We start from the raw sequence: 21,191 nt of genomic DNA, 5'->3' as shown, positions 1-21,191 counted from the left end.
TCGACAGGGCTCAGTGAACCCTCCGCGTGGCGACGCGATAGCCAGGCGCGCACGCGTTTGGGGGGGCGGCTTCTTTAAAGCTGAGGGCGGGCGGGGCGGCGCACCCTCCCCGTCCTGACTCACCTTGGAGACTGAGCACGTGCTCATAGCCGCGGCTCCAGCTCGCTCAACATGCAGCGGCCAAACTCCACGAGCGGGACTCGAGCCTCCTTTCCCGCCACTTCCGGGGCCTGATTTGTAGTCTTCCTTTCCCCCCTCTCTCTGAGAATGGTACGAGCCAGTCTAGTTTGTGCCCCTCCCAGTCATGTGACTCCCTCACTCCGCCATAGCCGGGCTAGAGAGAGGAAGGGAGGGAGGGGGCGGGGACGAATCTTTCGCGCCTGCCCTGCCGGACGGAAAGTGGTACAATCCGATTGGCGGCGGGAGCCGAGTGGCTCCTCCTCCTCCCAAGAGCCGCGTCCACGGCAGGGGGTGGAGGGCGCGCCATGGCGGCGTGTCGATTTCGGAGGAGCATCGCTGCTCAGGTACCACTCCCTCTTCATTCTGCAGCCAGGGTGTCGGCTTTCGTCCTGCCCTGGCCTTGGTTCATGGTTCCTCCTTGCTACAGTGTTCCTGGAAAGGTTGCTGGGATTGCATAAGCTTCACTGCAGAGAGCAGTTAGCTATAAGGATAGCAGCTCGCTAACTCCCCCACCCCCGTGAAAGATGGACAAGTTGGGGGGCGGGACACTGTTGGTCTCAGAAGTCATGCGCCTTGACTTTGTCCTAACTAATATGGATCATCTGTTTTCAATCTAGCTTTCACATATTCTGGAGACGCCGCCAGAAAACTTGATTAAGTCAATATATGCTGTTCCAGTGTCAAGAAAAGGGTAGAGTTATTTCTAATTTTTATTCTAATTATTTTAATTTCTTAAAATCACTTTGCCATGGTAAGACAAGATGATGACTAAAAGTCAGGATGCTGCTAATATTTCAGTTAGCCATTGTTTATAATTTAGGAATTTTTAAAATAGAATTGTTGTAATTCTTTTAGTATTCAAAAGAAATCCAGTACAAATAAACATTGGCTATTTTGATATGAAGGATGATGAGAGGAATGACAAAGACGGGTTTGACTCCGTATGGTCTCAGTTGATCATTTATTAACACTAGCACAGTATTCTCCCTTTCATCACAGTTGCAGCAGCCACTATGGAGAAATTATCTTAACGCTTTAGATTAATGTATACCTTGTAGATGTGAGCTGAATCTGTAATGTAAAAGGTTTTCCAAGTTTGCTTGGATACCATGTGGATGGTGGCAAATCATGCCTAACATCTGTACGTGTATTTGTCTTGGAAGACCACTCCCTGTGTTTGGTAATTGTATTGTAAAGTGTGCAAATAAATAAAGGTCTTTATGCCAGAATGCAGTAATAAAATAAAAGCTTCCCCCCTTAATTTCTTGCTTCTTTTTATTCATCCCCTAGGCAGGCGTATGATTTCCAACTCTCTGTGAGTTCTGTGCTGGATGCTAGCTCCAGCAATTACTCAAAGTCAGATATTCAGCTTGAAGCCCAGAAGCTGGCAAAGAAGGTATGCGGAGATCTACTTACTGTAATGTGTTTATTCAATTAAAAACAGGGCAGCATAGCCCCAGGGTGGGAAGCTTGTGGTCTTTCAAATGTTGCTACATAACAACATCCATCATTCCTCACCATACAGACTGGGGCTGATGGGAGGTGGAGTCCAACCATCTGGTGGGCCTAAGATTTTCTTTAAAAAAAAATAGCAATTTGTATTAATTTCTCCACAAAAGGCTATACAAAATCCTGTACAATATAGTATTATCAAAACAAGATCTAATGACGATATAAGTAGTCCATATACAGCTATATATCATGGTTGAACAAAAGCAGATATAAAACCAAAATAAATAAACCATAGGTATGCAAATGCATGGAAGGTAGAGACTGGGACTATTTATATAGCATAGACATAATGGTTAAACAGGGCCAGAGGTCCCTGATATAGCCTAAAGCTGTGGTTTTCAACCAGTGTGCCGTGGCACCCTGGGGTGCCTTGAATGATGGTCAGGAGTGCTGCAGGCAACACTGGCATTCATCCTTCTTTCCTCGCCCCCTGTCCTCCTTTGATGCCCTCTCACTTCTCTGCCTCCCAAAGGCTTGCATGGCTATTTGTTGCAGCAGCTCTGGCTATAAGCTTCCCAGGCGAATGGTGCCTCTGGGGCTGGTCAGGGGGTGCTGGTTGCCAGAAGCTGAGGTGGCCTTGGAGTAAGCGGGCGAGGGAGTCCAGTCATCCAGTCCTTGCTGTTGGGAATGGAGTCTGGACAGCCAAGTCCCAGGTGGCTGTGGGGCAGTGTGAGGAGGCACCTCTCTTTGGGGCAGGGGCGGTAGCAGCAGCGGCTGCCTGGAGGACTCCCAAGGAGAGGAGAGGCGGCTGAGGGAACACTCCACAAGGTAGGGTGTTCGAAATAGGGTGAGAGGCTGCCAGCTCTGCAGGCAAGGGGTGACATAACAGGGCTCATGAACCCCACTGGGGTGCCGCAGAAAGAATGTAGTTGGTCAAGGGAGCCATGGACTCAAAAAGGTTGGAAACCTCTGGCTTAAAGGTTGATTCCTATGTTCTCTTTTCCTCCTTGCGCTTCTACTGCGCATATGGGGAGTGGGCAGGAAAATGGTTGCTTGCCTTCACCTTTGTAGGTTGCAAATGATCAGGTGTTGGATATTGCAGCCCCACAACTCATGCACCTCAGATTATGTCTGCCTGTTCCATGTTGACATCAGTGACTTTCTTCTGGACAGCGCTTTACAAAGGTTTTACGATCACCAATTTTTATATAAAATTGTAATCTGGAAAGCAGTCGCTTTACTAATGCTCTACTCCTGAACGTTCTTGTACTGTGTGTGTTAACTGTGAGGCCCTAAGCTGCTAACTGTGTGTGTGTGTGTGTTTGTGTTAGTTACATGTTTAAACGTACTGTATAGCTTAAACAACTTATACAAATTCTATGTCAGGTTGGAAGTCTAAACTTTTAATTGTAAAGCTCATTAGCAAATGACATGTAATGGGTGCTAAAAAGCACCATCTGCTGGTAGTAATTGTATATAGGACATGCCATTCTCATCATTCAGCAGCTGTGAAAGACAACATAAAGTAGTTCTGAAATCTCTCAAAATATAATTAAGATCTACCTGTATGGGATAATACTGATAACAAAACAGCATCAACTGTGCCACTCATTGATTGTGTAATCCACTGTTGTCAATGTGTTTTCATTTTAGTTAAAATGTGATCCAGTGGTGAGTGAAATCAGCGCAGGTGAAGGAACAGTAAACTTCACAATAAATCGAGAATTATTAGCAAAGGTAAGACCCAATATATATAAGCAGTGAAAATGCTATTGGATATAAATGGAGGGAAATCTAAATCAAGGCTTATGGTTGCAGTGTGGATTGCACACCGCTCTAGAGCATTTAGATTGTAAACGTATACATGTATTCTTAGAAGTAAGTCCCATTATGAGAGCCAGTGTGGTGTAGCGGTTAGTGTTGATCTAAGACCTGGGAGACCAGAGTTCTAATCCCCACTCAGCCATGAAGCTCACTAGGTAATTTTGGGTCAATCACTGAACCTTCAGCCTAGCCTACTTCACAAGGTTGTTGTGAGGATAAAATGAGGAGGAGGAGAACTATGTATACCGTCTTGAGGAAAGTTGGGATATCAATGTAAAATTTTATTATTATTTTCAATGGGGCTTAATACCTTGTACGTTGACAGTTACAGTCTTTATTTATACAAATGTTTGTTCCAAGGCAGGTAACAAAATAAAAACAACTGAAATACAATAAAAATGGGGGTGGGGAGTGAAGCATACAACTAACACAGCAAACTTAAAACCACAACAGTTCATTTGGTTTTCATTTTACTAAGCTAAAAGCTGGGGAAACAGAAATTTAGTTAACGTTGATTTGAACGAGGTGTTTAATGCCCGAAGCACTGAAATATGCTGCAAAACAAACTGCCTTTCCCAGTTCACCAAGGGAAACTGAACCGCAAGGGAGAATCCGAAGTAAGCTCTGGCTGCTGCCAATCTTCCAAGCCCACCACAGATATTTGATAACATTGTGTGGTGTCACAGATGCTTGGAGATTCAAAGCTGCTGGAGCTCTGGCCTCTTAAAATGAGCAGGCTTGATGTCAAAGCAAAGCGTGATAAGGGTGTGGTAAAATTCTGAGAATCAGCAGTTCTCTGGGTAGCAGATCACACACTCGGTGAAACACTTCTCAAGTGAGAACCAACCGCTCCTTTTATTGTGCAATCCTGTATGTGTCTGCTTGAAAGGAAGGCCCATCGAGTTCCAAGGTAAGCGTGTGATCTTAACTTGGCTACTGCCCAGCAGAGCTTTAAAGAACAGCAGGGTCTCAGCCTCATGCACAGCCCTGTTGAGACTGCTGGCCAGGGGCAGGATGACACTTTCCCAGCCTGGGGTTGGTGCAGCAATTGGGCCTGGATCCCATTTTCAGACAAGTATTGTCTTCCAAAGCACCTCACATCAATCCTACTAAATTGACGCAAACCTCGGGCTTACAAGCCAAGAAGACCGGATACATGAGGGGAGACAAATGGCAGGAAAAGGACACTTTGACAATACTAGTGTCAAGTGGTGAGTTGAAGTTCTGAAGTGAGCTGCTGTTGAGGTTAGACCTGTAAGTGGGATATGTGTGCTTGATGGTTTATAGTTTTAACATGCTTGAAGTTTACTTTCAGGTGGAACTGTTTGCTTTTTTGTGAAAGGGATATCAACCTGTTTCTGAAATTCTTCATTATTGATGAATGCCTTTCTTTGTATACATATTTTGCCTTCTAAGACAGTGTTGCAGCAAGTGTTTGAGGATGGCTCCAAGTATGGGATAAAGAGTGAACTTTTCTCAGGATTGCCAAAAAGAAAAATTCTGATTGAGTTTAGGTGAGTTCATAGGCACAATCATGCACATGTTTACTCAATGCAGATTACAGCTTCAGTTATTTTGAAGCATATTTCTAAAATGCCTTGGGAGTCTGCAGTCTGGTTACACAAATATATTTGGCTATGGATCAACATAGATTCACTGGACTGAGTCTGGTTTTGTTTGCTTCTTTCGTTTCCATGCACTATGATGCTTGACTCACTTTTTTTAGTCATCTTCTTGCTCCTTTCTCCAAAGTGACGGCTCTGGTTTGTGTCCCACTGTGGCCTGGGAAATATCTAGCTTGATCTATGTAGACTGGTAGTTTGGTGGTCTTACTGCATCAAAGATGACAGCTGATAGTTTAAATTCTATTAGGGGATTTTGTGCTTCCATGCTTAAAGGTTTTCACACATATTAAATACTCTCCTGTAGCATACCTGCCACATCCTCCCTTCCTCTCAACTCAGCTATGACACTAACATTTTCCCATTCAGTAAAATATATGAAAGAACACGCACATGAAGAGTATATGAATGAGCTATGGATTAGCATATAAATCTCTGAAGGTAATGGGTTGTAGCCATTGCAGTGCTGTCAGTTTTCTACTTGCACAGTGAGAATTCTTCCTCTCCTCCCTTTGTGTGTCTCTAAAATAGGCTCTTGCGGGTCCCCCAACTCTCTGGAGCACATTTTGAGGCTGTGTGGGGAGCTGCAGGTGGCAGGAGAGGAAGGGGAAGTTCTGTCGCGCACATAGAAGTCTGTTGTGCAAGGGGAACTGCTAAAGTACATTTAGTTTTTGAGTAACAAAGCTGCCAGTGCATTTTGGAATGGGGTTTTCTACCAGGATCCTTCTCTGTGGCTTTGCTTTTACTTTAATAGGTTCTTTGGGGGGATTACCATGCAGTTGGATTTTCATTTTTCATTGTGTGGGGTAAACATTGAAACCGTTTTGTTTGGGAGATGGTGCTGTGAGGACTCAGCATGTGTGTCTGCACGTATGCCTTTTACAGACAAGGGGGAAAATAAACTTCAAATGGTAACTGTTATTGTTTCTTGTAGTTCACCCAACATTGCAAAGAAGTTTCATGTGGGTCATTTGCGCTCTACAATAATAGGTAAGATAGCCAATGCTCTATGTTCTCTGCTCATGTGGCCGGCCTGCTTGCCGTGGGTGTTTCCGCCCCACCCTCCCAACTTGTGGTGTCACAGTATGGATGGTTTGCCTTCGGCACCATAATAGGCTCCCAACACTGCTCTGGCTTATATGACTTGGGTGTTAACTTTATTTAAACCTACCTTGGGGGTGGGTGGGGGTGTATAATTGTAAGCACTTCTTAGCTCTTTTTTATGGTCTTCTTATGAATTGCCTTGAGACAAGTAATAGGCAATCAATTAATCAAGAATCCTGATATTTCACTATGTGGTTCTCTCCCTTTGTAATGTAGGCATTCACAAGGAATTTGAGTCTCTCTGCAATAGCGAAATCAAAGGTCAGCCGTAGGAAAAGTCAGTCAAGTCAGGATTGAGACAGGCACTTAACAAAACAAGTTAAGACATTTATCCTAAAAAAAACCTTGTGACATAGACCAGAGAGAATTTCTGTATCATCATGTGGGGAATAGGCCGAATTAGAATGACTTTTCCCAGCTTTGGGTTCCCGTACGCAACACAGAGAGGAGGGGACAAATTCACAGAGGATGCAGTAACAGGTGGGTCACAACTTTGAGATACGGATACATGACCTCCTTTTGAGTGCAGCTAGGGAAGAATTGCAACTCCGGATGGAGTCCAGTGAGATCACACTGAGATTGCATGTTTAATGAGAAACAGTTGGTGCACAAGGATGGCATGCTTGAGATTCTCTTTCAGCTGTTATGTTCATTTCCTTCAAGTTTAACCTTGTGCCTTTTTTACCTATTTGTAGCATGGGAGTAATAACATTTACACAGATTAGAGGCATCAAGTTACTGTGTTTCTGGAATGAATGGAACACAATGCAAACAGGGAGGCTCTTTAACATTGAATTAAATGTGTAGAAGAAATAATGTTTCTGTAAAAGCACATTCAGACTATTTAGAGATCCAGCAGGAAACTGCCCTTATAGAGTCATTATTTTTGTTGGCTGTCACAGAGAAAAGCAGAGTGTGGGTTACATATAACTGAGTGTTTGGGGATGAAGTGTGCTGCTGGGATCAATAATTGTCACGTTCTGTTTTCAGGAAATTTCATAGCAAATATCAAAGAAGCAACGGGACATCATGTTACAAGAGTAAATTACCTTGGAGATTGGGGCATGCAGTTTGGTAAGTAATTCTCCCCCCTTTTCTCATTCAGGATATGTATAGTGCAGGGGTGGGGAACCCTTTTCAGTTCACGTGTTGCATTCCCTTGTGGGCGACCTTTGCGGGAGTGGGCAGGTGCGTGCCAGTCATGGTGGGAGCCAGAGGCAAAAGTCAGTGGAGCCATGAACGTGGCGCTTCACTTCACACAATAGGCTGTATTCCAGCCATGCAGAAATTCGGAGGATTTTACATTCACAAACCTCCAACCTCTAGTCAGGCAGGAAAAGGGCATTGGAGCAGTCCAGGGACATGTTCCATCTTGGCAAACACAAAACAAAACAAAAAAAACACCTGAAAGGAGGTTTTAGAGCAGGAGCAGTGAGGGATGTGGCCTTGGGAGAGAGTTCTAGGAGCCTGAAAGAGAGTCCTGGAAGGTTATACATCTGTACCTTGGTTTTTGAACAGTTTAATTCTTGAACATTTTGGCTCCCGAACACCGCAAACCCAGAAGTGAGTGTTGCAGTTTGCGGTGAACTATTTTTGGAAGCCAAATGTCCGGCGGGGCTTCCAAATGGCTGCAGGATCTTCCTGCAGCCAATCAGAAGCTGCGCTTTGGTTTCCAAACATTATGGAAGTCGAATGGACTTCCGGAACAGAGTCTCTTCGACTTCCAAGGTACAACTGTATTCAAACTCTAAGCCTGAGGATCTCTGCTATAGTACAGAGGCAGCTGGTGAGTGGTGAGGAGGAGCGCTGTGACCTGGCCTCCCACCAGCAGTGTGACATAGGGATTTATTGTGAGGTGCAACACAGGTGTTGGCTACCACTATGCTCTTGGCTATTCTACCCTTGATATTTGCTTAACAGGTTGGTAAGATTCTATTGCAGAAAAGTAGTCAAAAAATACTGTGTCATTAATTTGCAGTTCATGCAGTTATTTTGTTAACAAATACTGTATTGGCTACAATAACACAGGTTTGTTGGGAGCTGGCTTCCAGCAGTTTGGCTCTGAAGAAAAGCTAAAATCTAATCCTTTGCAGCATCTTTTTGAGGTACGTTAATCCACAGTTAAATAGTCTGAAAAAGCTTGAATCTGAAAGAGTGAGGTTAATCAGAGTGCATGCTCCAGAGTGAAGATGAAATGTGGTTTTTAAATTGTGTATGTGTGTGTTTGCTTGTTGTACACTGCTTATTTTTAAGTGAAATTGCAGTATATAAGTATTTTATTTATAAAAAAGTAATTGAGCCTTAAAATACTGTTTATTTTCACATTACGTTTATTTAATTTTATACCACCATTCCTCTGGAGGCATACATAACTAGGGTTTCTGGAAAGGTGGAATGGCTATTAACAAATCTCTAGCACAGACATGCCCTCTTTTAACTGAGCACCTGTGTGGAATGAATGCTACAAGCATCTGATAGCTTTTTAATAGTGGTACTGTTTATTTGACAGTGTTTTAGATAACCTTGTTGGACAATTCAGACTCTGTTTTATCTTGAAGCTTCCTTTATACTGACTCGAACCATTCATTTCTTTAGCATGGCGGTTCTCCAAGGTCTCATGCCAGATATATTTCCCTTCTTCCTGAGATCACTGGCACCGAGTCAGGATCACCAGGGATTGAACTTGGGACCATCTTGGTACAAAGCTGTGCTTCACCACTGCCTAATGTCCCTTTCCTAGTTGGAGAGAGTTCTCCCAGTTAATACTGACCCATATTTTTCATTCGTTTCCTTTAGGTTTATGTACAGGCCAATAAAGCATCAGAAGAGGAGGAAAACATTAAAAAGCTGGCGCAAGATTTCTTTAGAAGATTGGAGGCACGTGAAGAACAAGCCGTGTCATTGTGGCAACATTTTAGAGACATTAGCATTGACGACTATGCCCGGATGTACAAGGTGCTAACTCGGGTCCATTTTTTCCGGTATTTATATATCACTAGCAGCCTCACATCTGGCATTGCTTGGGAATTCTAAGAAGCACACAAAATCAGTATGGTTTCAAAAGTTCAGTTCGCCACCTTGATTCCGAATGACGCACTTACAGAAATTAAGGTCGTCTTTGTCTCATGGTAACACTGTTTTCCTTTCGTCCTGGTGGGGCCATTCAGCGCCTGGGCGTGTGCTTTGATGAATATTCTGGAGAATCATTCTACCAGGAGAAAAGCCAAGAAGTCTTAAAGATGCTGGACACGAAAGGACTCCTTAAGAAAACTCAGTACGAACAGGTTCTTCTGTTTACAGCTTTTGAACCATCTGCCATCCTCACCTCTCCTGCTTGTCTGAACTTTGGGTTTTTGGGGCAGAGCAACTAATGTAAATTTTACCTTTGTACAGTAGGCTGATTTCTACACCCATTCACACACCCCTCTGTGTCCTCCATCCAGACAAGCAAAAGGTGTTATCATGGTTCAAGTGCACATTCTAGCCAGGCACAAGCAGTTAGCAAAACAGGGCCAGAGAGGGATGTTGCCTAGGGAGAGTTTTGAGGGCCAGATGGAGAGGTGTAGAAGGCTGCATTTGGCCCCTGGCCTCAGTTTCCCTACCCATGCTTTGTGCAGGGAAGGACCATGTATTGAATTGATACTGATATTCATAACAAAGTTTGCTCTAGGTTGTTAGGGTTGGCAGTCTGCAGGCAGGTGAGAATGGGGAGGGTAAAGGTAATGTAAACGTGATGGCTTCATTATTATTTTTATTTAATTTATCCGTCACTTATCAAAAATGCAGCTTCTGAAAACAATTTAAAACCAGAGATGGTTTTTTTTTTTAAAGCCAACAATACAAAAGGCATAAAATGCTCATCTAACAATGAATTAATGAGAACAAAGTCCTAAAGATCAATACCACCACAGAGGGCAGTATTAATTAATTGAAGACCTGAGTAAACAGAGAAGTCTCATCCTGGTGCTTAAAAACTGACACCAAGTATATCTCCCTGGGAATAGCATTCCATAGAAAAGGCCCATTCTCATGTGACTACCCTCCATACTTCTCTTGTGTGCGGTGTACAGGATCTGGCCTGGTTCGTAGAGAGAGAAGCATAGACATTTGCCATATAGGTGATCAGTGAGCTGGAGGGTACAGTAAAGTTGCTGAGGAAAGGGAGTAATCACCTTTCTGTGAAAAGTCCCTCTTGCCCTAATCATCCTTGTTTGAAAACAACCTTAATTCTGGATAGTGAGGGGAGAATTACTGAGAAATAAGTGTGATTGTAGAATTGTGATCACAAGCTGCAGTCCTAACCCATGCACCTAGGAGTAAGCCTTGTTGAATTAAAGAGGACTTATTTTTGAGTACACTATGGTTAGAAGTGTGCTGTGAGATTATGACTATTCATCTGTGTATCGCATATGGTTGCTTCATTGTTTTCTGTTTCTCCATTTTTCTAGAGAAGGAACAGGAGTAGTTTACCTATCAGAAAAGGAGGACTGTTCTGCTGTGATGCGGAGTGATGGAACCTCACTCTACCTAACGAGGCAAGTGTTATTCTTTTTGCATGATTGTTTAGCAGTAACTTTAATACAATAAAAACAAAAACATAAAAGAATTTGGCAAAAAACCACACCCAGAACTGTCACCCACACTAAAAACTCTGTGAAATAAAAAAATGAAGGAGTTCTATAGCCTAGGTGCTGCCATAGAAATGGCCCAGCATTCCGATGCTATTACAGAGCAATCCTATACGTATCCACTCCAAAGTAAGACCTGTTGAGTTAAATGGGGCTCCAGCCTACCTGGTGAGATGCTTCTCAGTATAGAGTTGCAGCCAGCCTTATCCTCTGTTAGATGGACATGACAAAATATTGACCAGTCGCAAATCATAATCACAAAAGGATTAACAATGAGTAAGTTAAAGTTTGTTTAATTTTGGAAAGTTTCGTTTGCTCTTATAGTCATACCTTGGTTTTCAAACAGCTTAGTTCTCGAACATTGTGGCTCCCAAATGCCGCAAACCCAGAAGTGAGTGTTCCCGTTTGCGAACTATTTTTGGAAGCTGAACATCTGACGGGGCTTCTGCGGCTTCCAGAAGCCAATCAGAAGCCGCGCTTTGGTTTCCGAAAGTTTTGGAAGTCAAATGGACTTCCGGAATGGATTCCGTTTGATTACCGAGGTACGACTGTATTTGTGTTTGTTTTCCAGAGATCTTGCTGCTGCTATAGACAGAGTGGAAAAATGGAATCCTGACACTATGATATATGTGGTAAGTCTGGCTGTCCCGCAGACTGGCTAGCTCCCCAGCCCGTCAAACACATAATTCTGATTCGGCCCTCAAACCCCACTGACTTTGGCAGCAGCAAAAGGAAAGATAAAATGAAAGTAGATATAGTGCTGGGGTGAGATTGGCTTGCGGGGCAGGGATGGAAGCTTCTGCTGGATCAGAGCTTTCCATCAATGGAGGGACGCCATTGGCTATAGCCCAGAATCTCTGGCACAACCTGTGGCCTGAACAAATAAAAAGGTGAAAGCTTTCAAAGTTGTGAGGGTGGAGTTTTTCTGACACTTTTTTGGAAATGGGTGGTGGTCTCAAGACTGGATCTTTCAGTCGAGTTTGATCTCGCATACCTGACTGCTTTTCCAAAGTTTATGTTAGAAGATCATGTTCTCAGATACACAAGTTTCATCCTCACTTCATCTCCATTATTTGTCCCACCTTGGATATGAACATTTTCACTTGTGTGTCTGTTTGAATGTACATTTAATGATACTTTCTTTTTTCCCCTTCTCCAAGACAGATAAAAGCCAGATCCCTCATTTTCAACAGGTCTTCCAGATACTAAAATTAATGGGTTACCAATGGACAGAAAGGTAAATGTGTACTTGCCTATCTATATCTATAGCAGGGTTGCCATACGTCCTATATTCAACCCCCTTAAGCAGCGTCCAGGCAGAAATTGCTGAAATGCCCAGGGAAAAGGCTTTGAAGATACCCTATTGGAGGAATTCTGTGTTGAGTTCTTCTGATTGCTCAGTCAGTGCAAGCATTTATGTTTGCCAGAAAGAATGATCTCCCTTCTCCTCCACCTCATGTTTGTACATGTGTCTAGATATTAAGAACTGCAAAGTAATTTCTTTCTGGGCACAGTTGTGAATCCCAAAATGCGCTGACATTATCTCTGTTCAGAAGGAATAACATTTTTAGTTTATGCACTTTGGAAAATGTCACTTTTCCCCCCTTTAAGGTGGTAAAGTAAAACAACTGAAGTTTCTGGTCCCCTGTCTTCCTGCAGGTGCCAGCATGTGCCCTTTGGAAGAGTTCAAGGAATGAGGACTCGGAAAGGAGAAGTGGTTTTCCTTGACGATGTTTTGGACGAAGCTCGCTCCATGGTGATAGAACAAAGTGCTTCTGCAAAAAGTTAGCTGATCATTCTCTCTTATTAACGTAATGCTTGTGCAAATGGAAATGCCGGCCTGGCCTTAGCATTTTTGTTGTGTCCTCCAAGTCCAACAAATGGTGCTTAACATTAGCTACAATTAGTTTCAAACAAGACAACTTCAAACCCTGCTTTCTAAGCTGACTTGTTAAAATTCCCTATAGGCATTGACCAGTGTGCCAGTTCAGATGGCACTGCGGTTAACCAAAAACAGATGTGAAAACTTGTGAACTCCTTCTGCTACTTAAGCAGGAGGCGCATAAAGGAGTTCACAAGGAATCTGCAAGCCCAGGAGAACACTAGGCTCATATATGCTTTGACAATCCACAGTTTAGTGTCACATTGAAATGCAGCCATTGACACTCTTCCCCACCTCACCTTTTGTTATCTGCTTAGCAACCAAAGAACTGGACAACCCTCTTGAGACAGCTGAGAGGATTGGGCTCGCAGCATTTATCATTCAGGTCTGTTGATGCTGTTATCCTTTCATGACAAAATGTAAAGTGATGCTGTCAGGGTTTACAAGATGCTTGAATAACTTACCATTTCAGGACTTCAGGGGCCTCCTATTATCTGATTATCAGTTCAGCTGGGATCGTATTCTCCAGAGCCGAGGTGATACTGGTGTCTTCCTGCAGTACACACACGCCAGACTGCACAGGTAAGAAGTGCAGTTGAAAATGGCGAGAGTCTGGGTCAGGGTCTGTTGTTCCAAGAAAACCTCAGGGGGCCAACCCAAATCCTTGGCCACAACCAAAACAACTCTTTAGATCCCAGCCACTGTTTCTAAATCTTGGGATTTAGGATTCCCAATCTCCTCAAGTGCTTTTAGTTCGGTTTTAGCAATACTGTTCCATTGAGTACAATGAAAATATTCATGAAAAGGCAATGTGGCTCTTTTCCATTCAGTAAAATTGCGTAGACGTTTTAGATGTTTAATATTTCTGTTGTCTTTTTCTCCACCCAGTTTAGAAGAGATGTGTGGAGCAGTCAATCAGGCGTCTTGCATTAATGCTGCATGCCTACAAGATCCACAGGCTATTTCGCTAATTCAGCACCTTCTCAGGTATTCAGAATATAAGTTGCAAACTTCTGCTTGCTTGTTCACTTAGTTGCTTGCTTAATTGAGAGCTGAAGTTGCATTAGATACAATGGCTCCATTGTTTTATTAAACTAAAGCTTATTGTTATGTGTGAACCCTGCCCAGCATCTTAACTATGATTTCTTTACTGCCATGATCGGAAGTAATTACTGTTGGCATATAAACTTTAGTTTAATTAAGGCCTTCTGTTTTGTGTAAACCCAACAGCTGGAAAACAAAACATACTTTTTTTGTGTGAGAAACAAGCCATGGTTTCCTTGATGACTCATGATTAACTTGTGATTTGTCGAGGCTGCAAACCAACTTTTGGAGATTTTTTAAATTTTTATATAACCTCAGGCATTTTTGACCGGAGAGGCAATTCATAAATAACATCAGAAAGAGGCAAACTGGCTTCAGAAAGACACCACTCTCCAACTCAGGGGGATATAGCTTGGTGGCCAGTATAGGAAGGTGATAGAAGGACCTATACTATACTAATACTATACTATACTATACTATACTATACTATACTATACTATACTATACTGTACTGCTCAGACTGCGCATCATGTCTATTAGATTGTGAGACTCCAGGCACAGGCTACCTCATCCTACATTGCTTAGAAAATCACAGGTGTTCCATTAGTGTTAAATGAGAATAAGTATGGGAATATAGATGTGACCTGTGCGTATCCTAGCTATGATCAGATTCTGAAGTATGTGTCAGCTATTCTATTTATTCTCTTCAGGTATGATGAGATTCTTTACAAGTCTTCTCAAGATCTCCAGCCCAAGCATATTGTTGCCTATCTCCTTAAACTAAGGTAGGTGAGTGGGTGAGAGAAACGTCTTGCCCTTTGACAAGAATTCAGCCTACTTAAAAAAATAAGGCTTGATAAGGAATAGTTTGATGTAATTAAATTCACAGACCCTCATTCCAAACTTGAGGAAGTTTAGGCTTTATTTAGAGCCAAATCTATACCTAGAACCTAAACTTGTGGTTCACTGAAGAATGAACTTCTTTAGATTGAACATTTGAGCATCGCTTCACATGTTAATACTGCATTTCCATTAATAATAATAAGCCTCATAAGAGAATGCATTCTGTGAATCAGGCTTGAAAACTTTGAAATGGGCCTTCTGTCAAGTGTTATTTCATTTCCCAGCCTTAATGAGCCACCCCTTTCTTTCTGGCACACTGTCCAGGAAACCCTGTACATATTCATAGAATTTGAATCTGCCTCAACTAGAAAAACCAGTTACTTTTAATGGTCTGTTAAGTCCATCATCTGACTCTGATAGACATTTTGCCCCGAGGCACCTCATGAGCTGATTTCAGTCCAGTGACTGAGGCCAACAGTGCATAGCGTCAATAGAACTGAAATGTACATGACATTTCGAGCTTATTTGCTTTTATGGGGGTGAGGGGAAGACTCTGCAGAAGCCTCTTCAATATACTGCACAAGTATTAGCAGGCTCTTCATGTACAACTTCTGCAGGAGGGCTAGAGCTATGCATTAGTGACTGTTTCGTGCCATTGTATCAGTAATAACGTTAACTGTGGGAACTGCAAACAAATGTGTGGTGGTGTCCTTCCATTTCCCAGAATGCACAGTCTGGTTTTCCTATTCCCTCCCTGCAACAGTATTTTATGGCCGCTGAGCATCTTCAGTCAATGGTGGCTGTGTTGAGGTGCTCCCACCCCAGTTTTGTGCCCCATAAAGTTGTGGGTTTGTTTTTGTTTTTACTTCAGCAAAGGTTTCCCTCCTTTAAAAACAAGGGCAAAGATTTTTCCAAGCCTGCTGATTATTCCTTGTGGATTCAGAGATCCACAAGTATAATTTTTAAAAAATAAAATAAAAATGTATTGGTGGTATTATTTGAGTGTATTCCTGTGCAAGTGTGGCAAGGCATTAGTTCCTCTAGGGAAGGATTGCAGTGCCCTGGGGATGGCGTTAAATCAGGGCTGAGGAACCTGTGGCCTTCCAGATGTTTCTGGACTCCCAGCATCTCTGGCCATTAGCCACGCTGCCTGGAACTTATGTGAGCTTAGGAGTCAAGCAACCTCTGGGAAGCCACACATTCTTCCTGCTCCCTCCGTATTACAGCATGAGAAACATAGTGAGTAAATTATCAAATTCCAGTGGGCTATAAAAAGGTACAGTGGTACCTCAGGTTGCATACGCTTCAGGTTACAGACTCCGCTAACCCAGAAATAGTACCTCGGGTTAAGAACTTTGCTTCAGGATGAGAACAGAAACCGGGCTCCGGCGACGCAGCAGCAGCAGGAGGCCCCATTAGCTAAAGTGGTGCTTCAGGTTAAGAACAGTTTCAGGTTAAGAACGGACCTCCGGAACGAATTAAATACTTAACCTGAGGTACCACTGTATTGAGGAAAACGTGTGCAAACGGAAGAAACTCTTCCGGTATGGGAGGAGTTGCTTCTCACATAATGCTCATCTTAATAGGTCAGAAAATGACTGTTCCATTGGCAGAAGGATCCAAACTGTGGTGGTTTCTCTGTTTGTTGGTAACCCTTGTGTTATAGAACTATGGTTACTCAACCTGCTCTTAAGTAAATTTCATTGGTAACAAAGCTGAATGGCAAGGTAAATAGAGGTGATCGGGCGTACTCTTTCACATCACCAAGTTGGATCACACACTTGACAAGGCCTATTGTGATGGAGCAGGGAGTGCCCAACCTTCTGAGCAACTCTGTTGCTTTCATTTTCCCATTCATTAATGAAATGCTCATCCCTTCCCCCACCCGCAACCCCTTTTATTTTCAGAGAAACAGAAACCAACCTGACTGGGGAAATGCCCAGAGCTCGAATGGACAGGTCTAGCTTTTAAAACAGAGTAGATTATTTTCACAGTGGACTCCAACCACCGTGATTTGAGGGAGGGATGTTGAAGTAAATACCTAGGTCATGTTTTCTCTTGAGTTTGGGCTACGAGAGCAGCATGCAAGTGCCAGAGTTAGGCAAATTGAGGTGGCTTGCAAAAGTCAGATCACCTAGCAGAATAGGCCCTGGATCTGTTTGTTTGAACTCTGACAAGTTTCTTACCCAGGGGACCTTCCTCATGTACCCAGTTTTCAAACTAATTGCTTCCTCCGCAAAAAGAAAGAAAGAAGGGATTGTGATGTCTATTTTTCCACTCCAAAATGGTTACTTCCACCTTTACAGGAGAACTGCTTTATCTCTCTCTTGGAAATTTGGCAGGCTTCATCCCTCTCAAGTAGGAGCAACTAGGTTTGAAATTTGCATCCAATTCTGGCAGAGGATGAAAAAGTTTCAAACTTTTTAAAAAAAGTAACATCAAAGGTTCCCTGCATGGAAATGCATTAATTTCCATGATGCCTGATCCATTTGGTAGGTTTAATCCACTCTGAGGGGTCATTTGCTTGCAAATGTCATTCACTTATATGTGAGGAGTAAATAAAGTTATAGCAGTTTATAGATTTCCCCATGAGAGTGAATGGGGAGGTGGATAAAACAGAGTTTCATATCCAACGGATCAGATTTGGGCCCCTAAAATGGAATTGAATCAGAACAACACACAGCTGATCCAAACAGATTGGGTTGTTTAAAAACACTAGATGCAATGCAAATCTTGGGTTCACTGCACATCCCTAGCAAATGCTAGTAAGTTTAGATGCGTACTGAGGGTTGCAGCTTTTAAAGAGTTTGTTTCATATCTCTGTTTCTGTTTCAGTCACTTAGCAGCTGTGGCTCACAAAATGCTACCTGTGAAAGGCAGTATTCCGGAACTAGCAGAGGTAAAGTAAAAAAGATGCTATTTGAATAGAATGCATTACTCGTGAGATGTGTTACAGAGAAGTACATTCTGGCAGTCCGTTGAAGGATGGGGTATATATCAAATAAGCACTATCTTTTTCGCTCTATAAGAAGCACCAGACCATAAGACGCACCTAGTTTTTGGAGGAGGAAAACAAGAAAAAAAATATTCTGAATCCCAGAAGCCAGAACAGCAAGAGGGATCTGGCTTCTGGGATAGCCTCTTGCTGTCCTGGCTTATGGGATATGAAGGGAATGAAGGCTCCCCCTGCCCGGAAGAGGCTGCACGCGGCTATCCCATAAGCCAGGACAGCAAGCAAGATCGCAGCGCAGCCTCTCCTGGGCAGCGGGAGGAAGGCTCCCCCAAGAGCCACGCTCCCTTTAAAGAGCGCATGGAGTGTGTTTGCAGCTCTTGGGGGCTTTTCCCCGAGGAGGGAGAAGGGACTGACAGGCCGTGTCACGCTCCACGTGGCTCTTTAAAGGGAGCACTGAGCAGAGCCTCCCGCCTGCATTCGCTCCATAAGACACACACACACACACACACACACACACACTTCCCCTTTTTAGGAAGTGAAAAGTGCGTCTTATAGAGCAAAAAATACGGTGCATAATTTTTTTGGTTTAGTTTAAAATGTTTTCCTTCCCCATACTAATAATTGTGGGGGTGAGGAGATACATTGCTTAAATAAGCCATTTTCTGCAATTGCCACGTGTTTCTTTAAGCCTTCTCCTTAGCGTGGAGAATCTTTCCCATTTTTGTTAGACTTCAGCTTTCTCAGGCTTTTTGTAGCCAGAGACAATAAATCTACCCACTTCCCCCCTTATAGTGCCACTCAAAATACTACCAATACTATAGATATGTGAACTGTTCTAAACAGAGGCAGAGTGAAAAGCAGTTTGGTTTGGTGTGGTTTTGTTTCTCCTTTTGAGATGATACAAACGGGGTTAGCGAGTTAATCAAACTCTACCAATCCTTGTTGGAAAAGACTATTTTCTGCTTGTCTTTATTCCCTATTTTGGCAGCACACCAAGGTAGTGCACCAAATCAAAACAGCGTTAAGACAAAAAACGTGTGGCACTAATGTTTGAGTTTACCTTTTAAAATAAGCTCCGGCTGCTTAATTAACTAAAAATACAGCTGCAGGCTTAACAGCGCAAAATTATATACCTACTCAGAAGCTTCAGTGAGCTCAGTAGGACTTACTCCCAAATAAGGTTGCAGTCTAAATAAATCCGTTTAGGCTGCAATACTACACACGACTGCTGGCAGTACGTCCCATTGTAATCAAAAGACGTGAGTGGACACATAATAGGGTTTGCACTGTTACTCGGGGCAAATTAATTAATCACAAACTTGGAGCAGATTTAACCTACCAGGTAGATTTCTTGCAACTGTGCTGAAAAGAAACTGCTCCAATGTATGTGGTCAATTCTTCCCTTCATCTGTCTTCAACTTGACAGCACCCACTAGAGCCTTCTGTCCACCTTTATTTGTGAAACATAAAAGCACATTGCCTTTGGTATATTTACTGATGTAGGTGAGGCAGGATGTAGGATATCCTTGTATTTCATCAAGAGGCAATTGTCCTGAAACAAGTATGTTCACTTTTTTCTTCCTGGTGCCATAGACCGTGTATCACTGGCTAGATTAGCCTTCTGTACTGGCTGCGGTGCATAGAAGCGATAGTCAAAAACACCTGCAAGGCACCAGCTAGGGGAAGGTTGAGCTAGGTGTATTAGGACCACTTCATGTATTGTAATTTTAGATTAAGACTTCATCGCTATGCACGAGCATGTCTTCCATGCAGCATTTCCATAGTCAGGGTGTGCGCACGCATATGTACTTCACATCATACAGTTTGTAGTGTATTTGCTGCCCTAAAAATACACTCACTGTAGAGAGGTAGGTAATGTTCAGCTGAAATAGCATTCAACCTACTACTTACTATGCATGGGGAACAAGGATACAAATATAGGCATGTGTCTGTGAAACAGATAATAGCAGACTTTCAGCATTACTAGGATTAAACTCTGGAAGAAACGGCTGTTGGTGCAAAGTGGGCATCTTAACATTTGTTGTTATTCTTTAGTAGTTTGTAATTCTGCTATGGTTGAACATGCACCAAACATTCAAGATTTACTGAATTAATTCTGTTTAAGGGAGCTAAGGATAAAAATTAATTAGTGTCCTCCTCTTCCCCACCTTTTATTTTTCCAGGCAAGGCTCTGTTTGTTCCAGGCTGTTCGCTCCGTTCTGGCTAATGGAATGAAGCTTCTAGGAATCACACCTGTCAATAAAATGTAAAGAGAAGATCTCCTGCACTGCATATTCTAAACTATACGAGTTCTGAAGACTAGCTGTTATTCTGTCCTTGCTTCTCTATATTGCCTGGACCAGAGGTGGGAAATGTGTGGACTTTTAAGATGTCTTTGGACTCCCACCAACCCCAGACAATGGATCAGAGATTAAAGGAGTTGGAGTCTGGCAGTACCTAGAGACGAGATCATTGGACACACACAGCATTAGCCACTGAAGAACAGATCCCATTCCCTTCTGCCATTGTATTATTTTGTCTGTATTATTCTTATGAGAGGAGCTTGTCCTTTCATTCCCACCCCTTTCTTCAAAATATGTCATGGGGAGGAGGTTGCTGCCCTTGTAAAAGAAATGTCACAGTAAAATGTAAACAAACAAAAAACCCCACAGCAATGCAAATGCAGCTACAGCAAGTTCAGTGCACTGTGCACAATAAAGCAGTCTTAAAATCTAAAGACCTTTCCATCTTTTTTGTTTTAAGTGCCCAACAGAGCCAAGAAATGAAGTAAGTGCCTAGCCGCTGATAGGACATTGATTCAAGCAGAGCAGAGTTGGGCAGTCTGCCACAGAGAAGGTCTAGGGGCAGCCCTCATGTCCCTGTACAATCCATCTTGCATAACTGGACAAGAACTACTGCGTTAAGACTACTGGCGTAGAACAAAAAGGATTTATAGCATAACCCAAGGAACACAAGTTTGCTGTATGAATGTCAAGGTAAAAATTGAGATTCTAGCCCCTTAGAGTAGATTGCCATGTCTAGAATTTAGGACCTCCTTTCCAGTCTTAGTTTCTCCACTTGAGAAGCTTACACACTCCTAATTGTTTAATTATCAACTTTACATCTTTACAAAGCTGCAGAAAAGCTAAATCAAAACACTTGTCCTTCATGAATTTCAGTGTTGGATTAAGTTGACAAAAATGAAGAACTACATCTAAGTAGCATTAAATACTGTCCCACCCCCATTAAGTTTTATTTAATGCAAGAACAAAGGGTTCAAACCCAAATGGCCTCTGCACTACCTAACTTGCACAAAAAATTATTTAGCACTTTCAGAATATTAGATGTGCAACAAAAACAAATATTATACAAAATGGTGTTAAAAAACCCAATCACAATAGAAAAAAATCCTCTTACGAGCAACAGCTTCGTTTTTTTTCTTCCTGCTTTCAGAGTGGATTCAGCAGATCAAAAGCTTAAAAGACATAGAATCCATTTCAGCTACACCTATGTTCACTTCAGCAATCAGATGACAGCATTCTGTTCCCACACCCCCCACTTCCCCTCATAACAATCATCTTGGTTTCATTTTGGCTACGACAGCTAGCTGATTATCAGAGTAGCTCAGCAACCGACAATATGAAAGCCAAGGCACAAGC

At 42.7% G+C, this 21,191-nt stretch overlaps 2 protein-coding genes across 5 annotated transcripts in view; one reads left to right on the top strand and one right to left on the bottom strand.

The window, feature by feature from the left end:
* The window catches only part of ORC3 (origin recognition complex subunit 3), a 35,402-nt gene extending 35,155 nt beyond the window's left edge, over positions 1–247 (bottom strand). For 2 of the 3 annotated variants that reach the window (XM_083608335.1, XM_083608336.1), the window contains exon 1: positions 124–247. In XM_083608335.1, the coding sequence (XP_083464461.1) occupies positions 124–147 (24 nt within the window). In that variant the 5' untranslated portion in view covers positions 148–247. The remainder of the gene's footprint in view (positions 1–123) is intronic. The other variant, XM_083608338.1, reaches the window with a different exon arrangement.
* Positions 134–20,269, top strand: RARS2 (arginyl-tRNA synthetase 2, mitochondrial). 2 transcript variants are annotated; one of them, XM_083608379.1, is made up of 20 exons: positions 134–270; positions 798–871; positions 1,471–1,576; positions 3,286–3,369; positions 4,873–4,970; positions 6,013–6,068; positions 7,173–7,256; positions 8,211–8,287; positions 8,979–9,137; positions 9,350–9,456; positions 10,631–10,717; positions 11,382–11,442; positions 11,971–12,047; positions 12,470–12,594; positions 13,010–13,077; positions 13,165–13,274; positions 13,581–13,679; positions 14,447–14,521; positions 17,415–17,478; positions 19,716–20,269. In XM_083608379.1, the coding sequence occupies exons 1-20, from the start codon at positions 268–270 to the stop codon at positions 19,800–19,802; spliced, it is 1,701 nt and encodes a 566-aa protein (XP_083464505.1). In that variant the 5' UTR covers positions 134–267; the 3' UTR covers positions 19,803–20,269. The 2 variants fall into 2 exon arrangements, with proteins under 2 accessions (XP_083464505.1, XP_083464504.1); XM_083608378.1 differs by lacking the exon at positions 134–270 and adding an exon at positions 318–524.
* Positions 20,270–21,191: the final 922 nt, after the last annotated feature.

Source organism: Podarcis filfolensis, assembly GCF_964270895.1.
Source record: "Podarcis filfolensis genome assembly, chromosome: 3".
NCBI classification, from domain to species: Eukaryota; Metazoa; Chordata; class Lepidosauria; order Squamata; family Lacertidae; genus Podarcis; species Podarcis filfolensis.
Note: the sequence above shows the minus strand (reverse complement) of the source record. Positions and strands in the feature narration are given on the sequence as shown.

What these genes read in the sequence shown, in the direction of transcription:
- RARS2 (XM_083608378.1), top strand. Translation starts at nt 486, where the DNA reads ATGGCGGCGTGTCGATTTCGGAGGAGCATCGCTGCTCAG. An exon ending in AAAATTCTGATTGAGTTTAG is followed by an intron (nt 4,971 to 6,012) that starts GTGAGTTCATAG and finishes TGTTTCTTGTAG; the next exon opens with TTCACCCAACATTGCAAAGA. An exon ending in CTAATTCAGCACCTTCTCAG is followed by an intron (nt 13,680 to 14,446) that starts GTATTCAGAATA and finishes TATTCTCTTCAG; the next exon opens with GTATGATGAGATTCTTTACA.